General features: G+C 39.8%; 1 protein-coding gene across 1 annotated transcript; it reads right to left on the reverse strand.

The window, feature by feature from the left end:
• Nucleotides 1-274: 274 nt before the first annotated feature.
• Nucleotides 275-10,736, reverse strand: LOC131790023 (serine/threonine-protein phosphatase 6 regulatory ankyrin repeat subunit B). Its single transcript, XM_059107204.2, has 3 exons — nt 10,619-10,736; nt 2,824-6,749; nt 275-2,517 (listed from the first exon to the last, which is right to left on the reverse strand). The coding sequence occupies exons 1-3, from the start codon at nt 10,643-10,645 to the stop codon at nt 1,998-2,000; spliced, it is 4,473 nt and encodes a 1,490-aa protein (XP_058963187.2). The 5' UTR covers nt 10,646-10,736; the 3' UTR covers nt 275-1,997.
• Between the last annotated feature and the right edge of the window lie 1,244 nt (nt 10,737-11,980).

The following is an 11,980-nucleotide window of genomic DNA, read 5'->3' on the forward strand; positions in this document are numbered from 1 at the left end:
GGGTTAGACGGAGTAGGTAAGGGGTAGGGAAAAGAAGCTTCTCCTCCCTCCCTGTTATGTTTTTCATCCATCTCCCTCCCCCCTCGGCATAAATTTCTTTTTCTTGCAAACCTTCCTTTCCTTTCATAGATGGCCGCGAAATCTTCGAATTTTCATCCACAAAATATGTTTTAAAAAAACACACAAACAAAACAAAAGTAATATACGCATCGGTAGTAATTCTTTTTCAAAAGTAGAAGTAGAGTCAGTAAAATAGTGAAATGTTTCCCCGAACTCGACTGAATCAGGTATTTTATTCAAATAACAGTAATCCATTTATACAACAATGCACATGTGCTAGGAACTTTTTCTTTGGGCCGGTTACTTGAACGCTTACACATCCAGACATGGTTGACTTGTAAATCCATGTAACAACCTCAACACATTGTAACAAGACAAAAACATCTATCCTTATCAATGCATTTATTTAGCAAACATTGGATCAACAAACCTATCAACCTACAAAGGAATAAGGAGGGGTAAGTTTCTAAAGAGGGGCATGATAAGATGATTTGGTTTAATCAAATGGAAACCACTTAGCTATTTAAAAGCACAATCGAGGTGTTGAACCCGAGACTGTCGAAGTACAAGAAAACACTGGACTGACAATATTGTTGGTATTTCAACTCGGAAAACCTAAACGTTTAGTCCGATAACTCGGTTGTTGCGGCTAAAACAAAGCGACGAAAAATTCCTTCATCCCAACTGAGGGCAATCTTCTTGATTTCCATTTATTTTATAAATTCTCGCTTAGCGAATTTGGTACCTTTCTTTCAGGTCATGAATACGGCATCTAAATATGCAGCTTTGATAGGTAATAACTCTTAACAATCGTACTTACTGCACTATTCCTCTGCTAGTTTCCCCGTCTTTAGTTTCTTTAAAATCACATGAAAGGGTAACCCGAGGCAAAGGCAACGTTAAACCACACAAACAGACAAGAAATGTTACATTCTTTTATATACTGCTGTTTGTAACAACCTAATTTATGAGATATGCCAAATGCTTCATCCATCGTTGATTTATAAAACTAAAATCTCGCTTCAGTAAGCTACACGAGCGCTTCAAGTAATAATTTTCACCCTAACATGACTGATTAAAAATGTTCTTTAAAATGCTGGACGTTTAGCTCATGACACCAAGTCACTTGAGGACATTTTCTTAAAAAGGTTGTCCAGAATGATGGCAGATTCTGAGCACGGTAGTGGAATTAAGGAAGGTTTTTTTTCGTCTTGTCACGAACGTGGGACAAAAGAAAGAGAAAGATGTAAATAAAGATAAACTGTTTTAAATTTTGCTACCGAGCTCAAAACCTACCATCTAATTCTATGTACACTCAAGACGCCTTCGATATTGCAGATCCTAGCAGTAAGCAAAGCGTCTGATTCTTAAGGACCTCGTAATGGCCTAGCCCACTGTAGAGTCCCTGTGGCTCAGTGGTAGAGGTCTGAACGACGGGGTTTGATTCCTTACGGGAACTCAGAATTTTTTCTTCGTCCCACGTTCGTTACAAGACGGAAAAAGATTTTTAAACAAACACACTCCAATATTGAATATGAAAGCGATCCTCGAAGTAATGAACACTACTTAAACAGTGGTGAAAATAAGGCCAGAAAAAATTCAGGCATGTTCGGGATTTGAACCCATGAGTTTTTGTGATGCCGGTGCAGCGCTCTACCAACTGAGCTGACGAGCCAACTGGGAGCTGGTCATTCTTGTCATGTTGGTTCCATATTGATGATAATATTTACAATAAGTTTATATATTCATGACGTTCTTAAAACTAGAGAGCGTTCTTCAGATAAAAAAAACAAAACTCGATTTAGTCACATGGTATCACGGGCTTTGCGCACTGCTCCAACTCTTCGTGACCATATCATTTGTTATATACAGCAGGTGTCCGGGTTTCTTTGTCCACAGCCGCGGGTATACGCTGTATTTAGCCACTACATGCAAATTTAACACACGCTTTGAACGTGTTGAGTGTGTTTTTTTTCGAGGCACTGCTGCAAATTATCATGACCAAACAATTTAGCACATTCAGCAGGTGTTCGGCCTTCTTTATCCACTGCATTCAAATCTGCTCCATTATCCAGCAATAAGCAGACTACCTCCGTGTGACCAGAGCCTGCAGACACATGCAGCGGTGTATCGTCACTAGCATCGGACGCATTGACATCACTACCAGCATCAATCAAGACCTGCACGATTTCGGCCTTGCCAAGTGCCGCAGCAGTGTGTAAGGGAATGCCGCCTTCAGAATCCTTTGAATTAACACTCGCTCCGTGCTCCAGAAGCATACAAACCACGGACACGTCACTGAAGGCAGAAGCCAGATGGAGGGGAGTGCTTCCTTCACTGTCTCTGGCCTCTAGATCAGCTCCTTTTCTAACCAGTTGAAGCGCACAGTATTGGCGATTAAACACTGTGCAAATGTGAAGCGGAGTGCATCCTTTGTCGTCTTTAGCCTCAAGATTGCTGTAAACAAAATTTTTAGAAAGGAAGATAAAATAAAATCTTCAGATTTAAAATAACTAAACGCTCCCGAGTGGCACTTCACGCAACTTAAGATCACGTAAGTTTAAATCGTAACCTTTTATCTTTCGCTCACGCCCTGGTGCTCCTTCTGCTAAGTAAACGATATGACCCAGAAAAGCAGGGCTTATCCAATATGATACAAAAGAGCCATGGTATTGGAAAAAAATACTGTATTAAACCGTGTCACTTCAAAAGACCCAAAACGAAAATATTTAAAAATCGAACAATTCAAAACCGACGGCATACCTTTTGTAATCAGTAACAACTGAAACAGCTTTACTGCTCCCTGAAAAGCAACCCACGTGCAAAGGTGTGCTTCCTTTATAATCCACGGCTCCAGGATCAGCCCCATGCTTCAACAAGCCTTTTGTTATAACCAGGTTATTTTCTTGTACTGCCAGATGCAGGGGGGTATTACCGAGCTCGTCAACAGCGTTTACTTGACTTCCATGCTTTAGGACTTTTTCAATACAATTAGCACTGCAGCAACTGAAAGTACTCATAAAGTGTAAACATGTCCTTCCCTGCAGATTGGAAGCGTTGAAGTCGCCACCGTATTCAATAAACACGTCGACAACTTTTTCTATTCTGTAGCCTGTCACAGCAATATGTAAAGGTGTGTTCCCTTGGTTATCTCTGCGATGAATATCAGCACCCGCTTTCAACAGAAGCTTCATGGTATCCACTGTAGACATGTTTTCTGAAAAAGCAGCACGATGAAGGGGAGTGCAACCGTTTACATTCACGGCATTAACATCTCCGCCGTTCCTTATAATTCGCTTAAGAAGTCTTGGCAAGTTTACGGCGAAATGTAATGGTGTGTTTCCATCTATATCCGCTACCTGAACGTTGCTTCCTTGCTTCAATAGAACTTCGGCTACTTTCTTAAAGCCGACGGCAACAGCAACTAGAAAAGGGGTCTGCCCTTTATTGTTAACCGCCATGATATCTGCGCCCCTCTCAATAAGTCGTTGCACAATCTCTAGGGTACCTCTTGCTGCCGCCCTGTGAAGAGGAGTGTCCCCATTCTTGTCCTTTGCTTTTAAGTCTAGTCCTTGATCCAAAATACGATTCAAAGTAGTGACATTCCCCGATGTTGCAGCAAAATGTAAAACTGTTCGACCGGTTACCTTATCAACAGCATGCAGATCGCAACCACTCTCAAGGAACACTTCTATTAAGACCTTGTCCAAGAAATTACTTTCCTCTGTTGCTCCCAAAATTGTTTGCCCATTAAGAGGTGTAGAATTCACGTCGCCTTCATGACGAATAAGAAATTCGACGATCTCTCTGCAACCGTACTTTGCTGCTAGAAAGAGAGCAGTTCTTCCTTTCTTGTCTACAGCAGCAACGTCACTTCCATTCTGCACCAAACTTTCACCACTGCCAAGTTGACCTCCCGCAGCAGCAAAATGCAAGGGCGTCCAACCCCTCTTGTCAGCTGAGTTAACATCTGCTCCACGCCCAATCAATAACTCAACAGAACTTACGTGACCTTCGTAAGCAGCAGCATGAAGAGGCGTCCGATCTTCCTTGTCCAGGGATGTCACGTCTGCTTCTTGTTCAAGGAGCCACTCGATCACAGCTGTGTTACCATCTTTCGCAGCAAAATGTAACTGAGTCTCTCCGTTTATATCTCGTAAATTTAATTCAGCTCCATGGTTCACTAAAAGCTCACATATTTCCCTCGTGGCCATTTGTGGTAAATAATAAAGAGGAGATCTTCCATACTCATCAGTAGACTTAACGCTGCAACCACGATCCAAAAGGATTCTGATAATGTTGGTCAGTTCTACAGTTTCTGGATCCAAGTACCGCATACTTTCTAGAGCATGAAAAAGAAGGGACTTGCCGTGTTTGTCCATTGTATGGACATTACTTCCATGATGTAATAAAAGCTCGATCATGGGTAAACAGCCAAGACCTACTGCTTCAAATAGGACTGTACAACCCGACGAGTCTTTTGCCTCCAAATCCACACCGTGTTCCAACAATAGTTTGGCAGCATCCAAACTATTTGAACTTACGGCTGCATGTAAGGGCGTCCATTTGTCTCTGTAAGATTTCTCTTTGGAACACGCACCGTACTGAAGCAATGTCCTAACAAGTCGACTATTATTGCGCTCAGCCGCATGATGAAGTGGAGAAAAATTCAAGTTAGCACCATGAACATTTGCTTCACAACCATGTTCCAGAAAAAGCTCAGCTACTTTATCTAAATTCGCAGAACAAGCTATCTGAAGGGGCGTTTCAGACCTTCCATTCTGGATGTTGATGTCAGCACCGTACTTAATAAGGAGCTTCACAATTTCCATCGCACGAGTAGGTTCTGCGTACTGAAGAAGGATAGAAAGCGCAGTATCCCCTCTTACATTCCTAGCATTGACATCCTCACCTCTCTCCAAAAGATGAGTAATAGAATGGTATTCTTCTCTTGAGAGGGCCATTGTTAGTGGAGTTTCGTCAATTTCCGACTTGTCAAAGGTAACGCCGCTATCAGAAAGCAGTTGAGCGAGATCTGCATCTTTGGCAGCAAGGTCAGCAAGATTGCCAAGATCAAAGCTGTCTCTCATACAAGCGGACGTGTTAGCACCACGTTTGATCAGAAGCTTTGCTACTTCGATTTGACCCGCATACAAGGCGCGATACAATGGCGAAATGCTCTCCTCTGGACAATACCAGTATTTATCTATCTCACCTTCTTCGTCATCTTCACCCTCATCGTCACTATTGTCACTTTTAATTTCTGTTGAGTTTTCAAGTTGTGCTGCAGTGCCGCCATTTATGTTAGCTCCTTTATCTAACAGAAAAACCACTGCGTCGTAGTGGCCACCAGCAGCTGCTACAGACAAGGGTGTGTCACCATATCTATTTGCTTCATCAATGGCAGAGAATCCTTTTTCCACAAGAAGTTGCAATACATCTGTCAGCCCTGTTGCGGCAGCCTCCATGAACACATCATCCTCCCGGTAACCATCTGGGAAACCTTCGTTTGTGGATCTACCTTTTAAATCGCAATCTCTGCTGATCAAAACTTTTGCAGCATCCCCACGCTCACTGTAAACAGCGTCAAACAAAGGAGAGTGACCAGCATCGTCGCGTGCATTGATATCGACACCTTGATCTAAAAGATAGGTTATTGTGTCAGATTGGCCCTTTTCAGCAGCTGCATGTAATACGGTTTTGGAATAGTAATTTCTTGCGTGAATGTCAGCTCCTTGCTCCACCAGAAGACGAACTACTTCAAGGCTGGTTGCCAGGTGAAGAACTGTATCCCCATCATTTGTCTTACTTAATACACTGGGATTGCTTTGAAGAACGAGTTTAACTACATCTACGTGTCCACCTTCAACGGCATAGTGAATGGGAAGCCTTCCTGCCTCATCGCTAACAACACTGAAATCACAACCATTTTTCAGCAGCAACTGGATGGTCTCAAGGTGGCCATTTTTTAATGCTAACGTAAGAGGAGTCATACAAAAGCAATTGGCTTTCTTTACAGAAGCACCGTGCTCCAAAAGAAGACGGACAGCCTCTGTGTGACCGTTTTCAGCCGCTAGGTGAATTGCTGAAGACTTATGATAGTTTACCTTGGAAGCATTACATCCGAACTCAATTAATCGTAGTATATTTTCTGATTTACCGCCCATCGCAGCGTGATGTAATGCAGTGAAACCCATATCATCTTCGTATTCTAATGATGCTCCTCTTTCAACAAGGAACTCTACAACATCTACCACGTTAAACCTGGCTGCCAACATAAGGGGTGTTTCTTTGAGAGCGAGATAGTCAGGCATCCTAAAATTGACATCCTCCCCACAGTCAAGCACTCTTCTAACATGCTCAACTTGTCCCCTTTTAGCAGCCAAATGTAAAAGTGATTGGCCTTGGAAATGCTTGGTAACTTTTTCCACGAACTCGCTGATCTGTCGATGCTCTTTCGAGTCACGCTGTCTTAAAACGGTGTAAATGGATTTGCCAGCGTAGCGTGACGCATTCCAGCCAATCTTAATGCTAAACGCAATAGCACTGTCAAGTTTATCTGGACTATAATTCAAGATTGCACTGACTGTATCGACGTCTCCCCTTATGCAGGCTGACTGGAGGTAGCTCAGGCCACTGTCTTTGTCAGGAGTACTCAGGTAATTAAAAGCCAAACTCTTCAAGGGCAACTAGAAAAAAAAATATGGATTATGTTGTAAAGTACTTCCATTTCAGTCACAGTTCACAAGAAACTGGCACAAAAAGAACAACATCAGCATCAACCAGGGTCCAGGAGGGACGCATATCGTCGATTTGACAGGCAGTCAAATCCGCAATTTCAGTAAATTTTGAGGGTAAATTAGACGGCTGTAGGAGCGTTCGCCGAAGTCGAGCGTTTAGGCCACGCACCCACAGAAAATAAAATATCTGAAATACCTGAAATATCACAGGCAACTGCCATATACCATCTGTACAGCGGATTCTTCAATTGACATGATGAGAAATGCGACTGAAATGTATTTTAGATTAGAGGAAATAGGGTTTGTTACTATGTGGAAAAGAAGTAATTTTGTGCGAAAAAAGGAAAATGAAGATTGGCAAATCGTAATGACCATTCTTTTGCTTGTCGCTTACGAAAAGATGACAACCAAATGAATTTTACGCTGAACATGTAAAACATATTTGAGTTGTGAATCGTATGGACTTACAGTTTTGAGCTTCCCAAATGAAATAATCCCTCATTAAAGTTTCTCTCAATGTAGAATATGTGTTTTGTTATTCAATTGCAAATAAACTCATAGTTACAAAACCCTCATATCATTGAAATTACCAACTTCCTGCATACCAGTTAACTTTTATTCTCAGGTAATATGCAATTAGAGAGTGAACTGGCAGAAAAGGGAAAAGCTAAAGCCATAACTTCAAACAAATCTGTCCTTTCCTCCTTTCTAGTTACCAGAGAAAGAATTTCAACAAAGCAAAAAGAAGACTTATTTTCATTCATGAATGGTATTTCATCTTTTTGTGACAAATTAACACAACTTGCCCAATCTTTTTCTCTCTTTATTGGCTTCTTTAGCTTTTTGTCACAATATTTTTTGTACTAAATGATGAGAAACTGAAAATAGTCTGTTTTCCTCTTCTCTTTTCTTGTTGAAGACACCTGATACCCATAGCGGGTCCTAGATTTGTACTCTGCAAACTAATTTCAACAACTGAGCACTTGAATGTGATTTCATATTTTCAGTTTATTCAGTGATCTGAATGATCGCCCCTTTAGCATATGCATATTACAAAATGAGCCTCATCCCTTTAAACTCTAGGAGTCCTTAGCATCTAATTTTGCTTTAGTTATAACTGCTTAATCATTTGTTAAAATCATAAAAAGAATAGAAAATTATCCCCAACCTTGGAGGCTTTAATCAGTGAAAGAATTCTTGCTTTAGTATCATGGGAAATGTAGAGGAAAGAGAAAACAGTAAGCAAATGTTCATACAGATGTTAGGATGTAAAAGGTGAATGAATATGTTAAAATAGTATTATGTTGCACAATGGGCAAAATATTAAGATTTGCACACTAATAAGAGGTCACATTTTTAAGCTAAAAATTTGATTTAGTTTTCAATGAAAAAAAATTTTCTGATAAACTAGGTCAGAGGTGACAAGGAAAAAACTTTTCAACTTAGAGCAGTGAAACAAAATGGCACCTTACACAAGTCATTTGGCTTAGAAAGAGGAAATACATCTACCATAATAGATATCATAAGGCAAAAAAACTCAATTTAAGTTAACTATCAGTTAAAAAAAAAGGTTAAAAATGAAACATTTGCTGATTTTTGCTATTTATGTTTAACCCCCTGAAGGAACTCTTGTTGTAGATACTAGGACAATTATTCACTAGAGTCTTTAACCCTTTAACTCCCATGAGTGACCAAGACAGAATTTCTCTTTACAGTATCAATACAATTTATCAATCAGACAAGCAATGAGAACAAAGGAAAATATTAATTTAGGGATAATTAGTTGATCCACTACTAAGTTATCCAAACTAACATTATAAGAATTGTATGGTTGTATGAGCCTCATCCCTTTAAACTCTAGGAGTCCAAGACAGACCATTGTATGGTCCACTACAATTCAGTAACTCCTGATATTTAAATAATTGTTAACTATTTAACAAATACATTCCACATTGCTGTACATCTTTCAGTAAGAAAACAACAACTTGATTATGTGCTGTATCAAGGAGGCCCTCTAAGCAGTTTTGATGACATTCAACATTGCTTCAAAATGTGACAACAACATGGTGTTCCCATGCACCAACAGCAAACAAAAAACTGACTGAAAAGGGGAATGTTTTGTGACAGAGAAAATCCATTTTTAATTTCAACAAAGGGAAATTTTTCCCATCTAACTTTTTTCAACAGAGAATTGATGTGGTAACCAGCACAGCCTCACCCTTTTTTTTATCTTTCTGGCCTTATCATCCCCATAAACCACAGAAACATCAATAATATTCAACCCTTGTCATGCATGGTCAGTCCCTTGTTACCTATTGTCTTATTAAAGTCTGTTGCAAAAGTTGTAGATTACTGCAAATGATGGGAAGGTATGAAAGCTAGGGCACAGATCGACAATGAAACACAAACACAAAGCCTAGAAGCATGATGTTGGTCAGAGTAAACCAAGTAAGGATGAGTTTCAATATATCTGTTGCAAACTCTGAGACTTAAACTTCAACTCACGCCTCTACAAACTTATGTGTGCTTCATCCTCTGTTAGCAAGAAAAAGCTTGCCAGCACTGGCACAATTCAGAAATAATTGAAACCATAAATTTAGTGTGATAGCCACATATGTATGATAGTGAAAGAGCAACTATGGCATTTGTCCCTGACCAAATAGCAGACAGGAGTGTTGGTAAACAAGCAACAAGATGACACCTAAAACTCCCATGAAAGGCCTCATTAAATGGAAAAGAATAATTAATTATAATCATGATAACTGGAGGGTACCAACTTCCTAATACAATCCAAAAAGCAGCTAAAAATGACAGGGAGCTGAATTAAGTTAGATGAATTAAATTTGCATAGCAGATGTACAGTATGGCTAACATACACACTCGCTGAACACATTACTTAGCAAAATAAAGAATTATCAAAATTTTTAACAATCTTTGAAGATCAAATGTTGTAAACTGATTGGTCATTTTAGGAGTGACATTTTGGCTACAAGAGAAAGTTGGTTAGTTAGTGTGTATTGATTAGTCAGTTTTCATGCATCAGCAATATTTAGTTGCACATCCTACACCCCTTAAATAAGTACATTACCCACAAACCCATCACTGTACTATGTCAGTTGCTAACCAATGTCAAGACAGTGACAAATAGTAGAACAAACAAGGGGCAGTTTATAGGATAAAGTGCTCTGACTGCCTACCCTCTGACATTGCAGAGACTAACAGCAACCTCACAACAAGACTGACAAAAGAGTGATAGAAATAATTATATCAACAATCCATTCGTTGAACATCAAAAACTTATAAGCCATGCAATTTACTGGGACTCTACACCATGCCTAACCTACAGTGTACTGCAATAACTATTTCAACCACTGACTCTGAAAAGCTGGTTCACTAACTGATAACTGAGAACAGAATTCCCTCCAGTCAGCTTTCAAAACCTACCAGCACCATTCAAACGACTCATTCACGACATTTACACCAAAAATGAAACAGAAAAAAATGATCTCAACCGGACGATCACACTACTTGCTCAAACTTAACAGTTTTGTGCCCTTTTGATTTTAAGTTACAGTACTATAATCCTGCATGGACATGTTACGTTCTTGCACAGCAAAAATGCAAAAAAATGGCGGAAAAGACTCGAGGTCACAGGCCGATATAAATGCTAGAGCTTTCTAAAGAAGCTTTCTCATCTTCTCTTCTTTTTACCTTTCATTATATTAGCAACCGTGTATGTATTTTTCATATCCATCCCTTCGTAAGGTGTCGATGCTAGCAGACAATTGTCTAACGACAGCAAATCATTGAAAACCTACCACTCTCTTTCCGATGGATCTGCTCATTGCTTTGCGTGCTGCCAAAAACAAACTTAGTTCGAATGCTGATGGAGGAGGAACTACCGAACCATAGTTTCGAACCTACGTGGACTTCGTGATACAGCTGACCAAGGACAATAGAGTGCAGTTTCGTTCAAGAACGAGTCAATGATGTACATACGTCATGTAGTAGAATATATTCCGTAACGTCCGCTTGTCCGATAAGTGGAGATGATGAATCAGGACTACGGACTACGGACTACGGATTACGGACCAAGTATAAGACGGCCACTGAGTATTTTTATTTTCCGCTGCATATTTCTTATCAAATGACGGTCTGTTATGCGATGGATACACTTTTACTACCTTTCTACACAGAGTTGAGATATTTCTCTGTCCAGCTTTTCGAAAAAAAGTTAACGATAATGATAATGATAACGACAATGATAAGGAATTTATATAGCGCTAAAACTACAAACAATATCCAGAAGCGCTTTACATAAGTTAAAGTTCTATACTAATAAAAATTTAAATATTCAAAGGCAATAAACATTAGAACTATTGAAACAAACTAAAAGCTTTCCTAAATAAAAATATTTTAAGTTGCTTTTTAAAATGGCGAGGCTACTACTTGTTCTTACAGTTAATGGCAGCGAATTCCATAAAACAGGTGCAGCATGAGCAAAGGCCCGATCCCCAAGTTAAGAGCAGTTGGCTTTTGGAACGAACAGAAGAGATTGAGCAGACGAGCGAAGAGTATGATTAGTAGCTGGTTTCAGGGACAAAAGATCTTTAATGTAGGGAGGACTTTGGTTGTGTAACGACTTGTAAACAAAGAGGAGCAATTTAAACAGAACTCTGAACGTTACTGGGAGCCAATGTAGGTCGATAAGTGTAGGTGCGATATGATCAAATTTCGGAATCTGAAAAATCACTCTAGCCACAGCATTCTGAACTCTCTGTAAGTGATCGAGTTGATATTTAGGTAGACCGAAGAGAAGTGCGTTACAGTAATCAGGGTACGAGGATATAAAGGCGTGGGCTACTGTCTTAGTCGATTGAACAGTAAGGAATTTTCTGATCTGTCTTATGTTGTATAATCCGCGAAAAGCCTTGCTACAGATCTTGCCTATATGAACGTTCATTCGCATTTGGGCATCGAACCAGGACTCAAGGTTCTGGACGCTTTCTAAAGGTTTAATGAGGGTGTCACCAATAGTAATAGTTTCAATAGATGTTTTTACAAGTTGTTGGTGGGTGCCAATAATAAGAAACTCAGTTTTTGCGTCGTTGATTATTAAACGATTAGCAATAAACCAAGAGCGAACATCAGCAATGCACATCTCAATCGCAGAGACAGCG

The sequence above is a fragment of the Pocillopora verrucosa genome, chromosome 1, assembly GCF_036669915.1.
Source record: "Pocillopora verrucosa isolate sample1 chromosome 1, ASM3666991v2, whole genome shotgun sequence".
Taxonomy (NCBI): domain Eukaryota; kingdom Metazoa; phylum Cnidaria; class Anthozoa; order Scleractinia; family Pocilloporidae; genus Pocillopora; species Pocillopora verrucosa.

Coding starts and splice junctions, on each gene's coding strand:
- LOC131790023 (XM_059107204.2), bottom strand. CDS start 10,645: ATGAGCAGATCCATCGGAAAGAGAGTG. Junction 6,750..10,618: donor GATCCATCGGAAAGAGAGTG/GTAGGTTTTCAA, acceptor TTTTTTTTCTAG/TTGCCCTTGAAGAGTTTGGC. Junction 2,518..2,823: donor GTTGTTACTGATTACAAAAG/GTATGCCGTCGG, acceptor TTTTGTTTACAG/CAATCTTGAGGCTAAAGACG.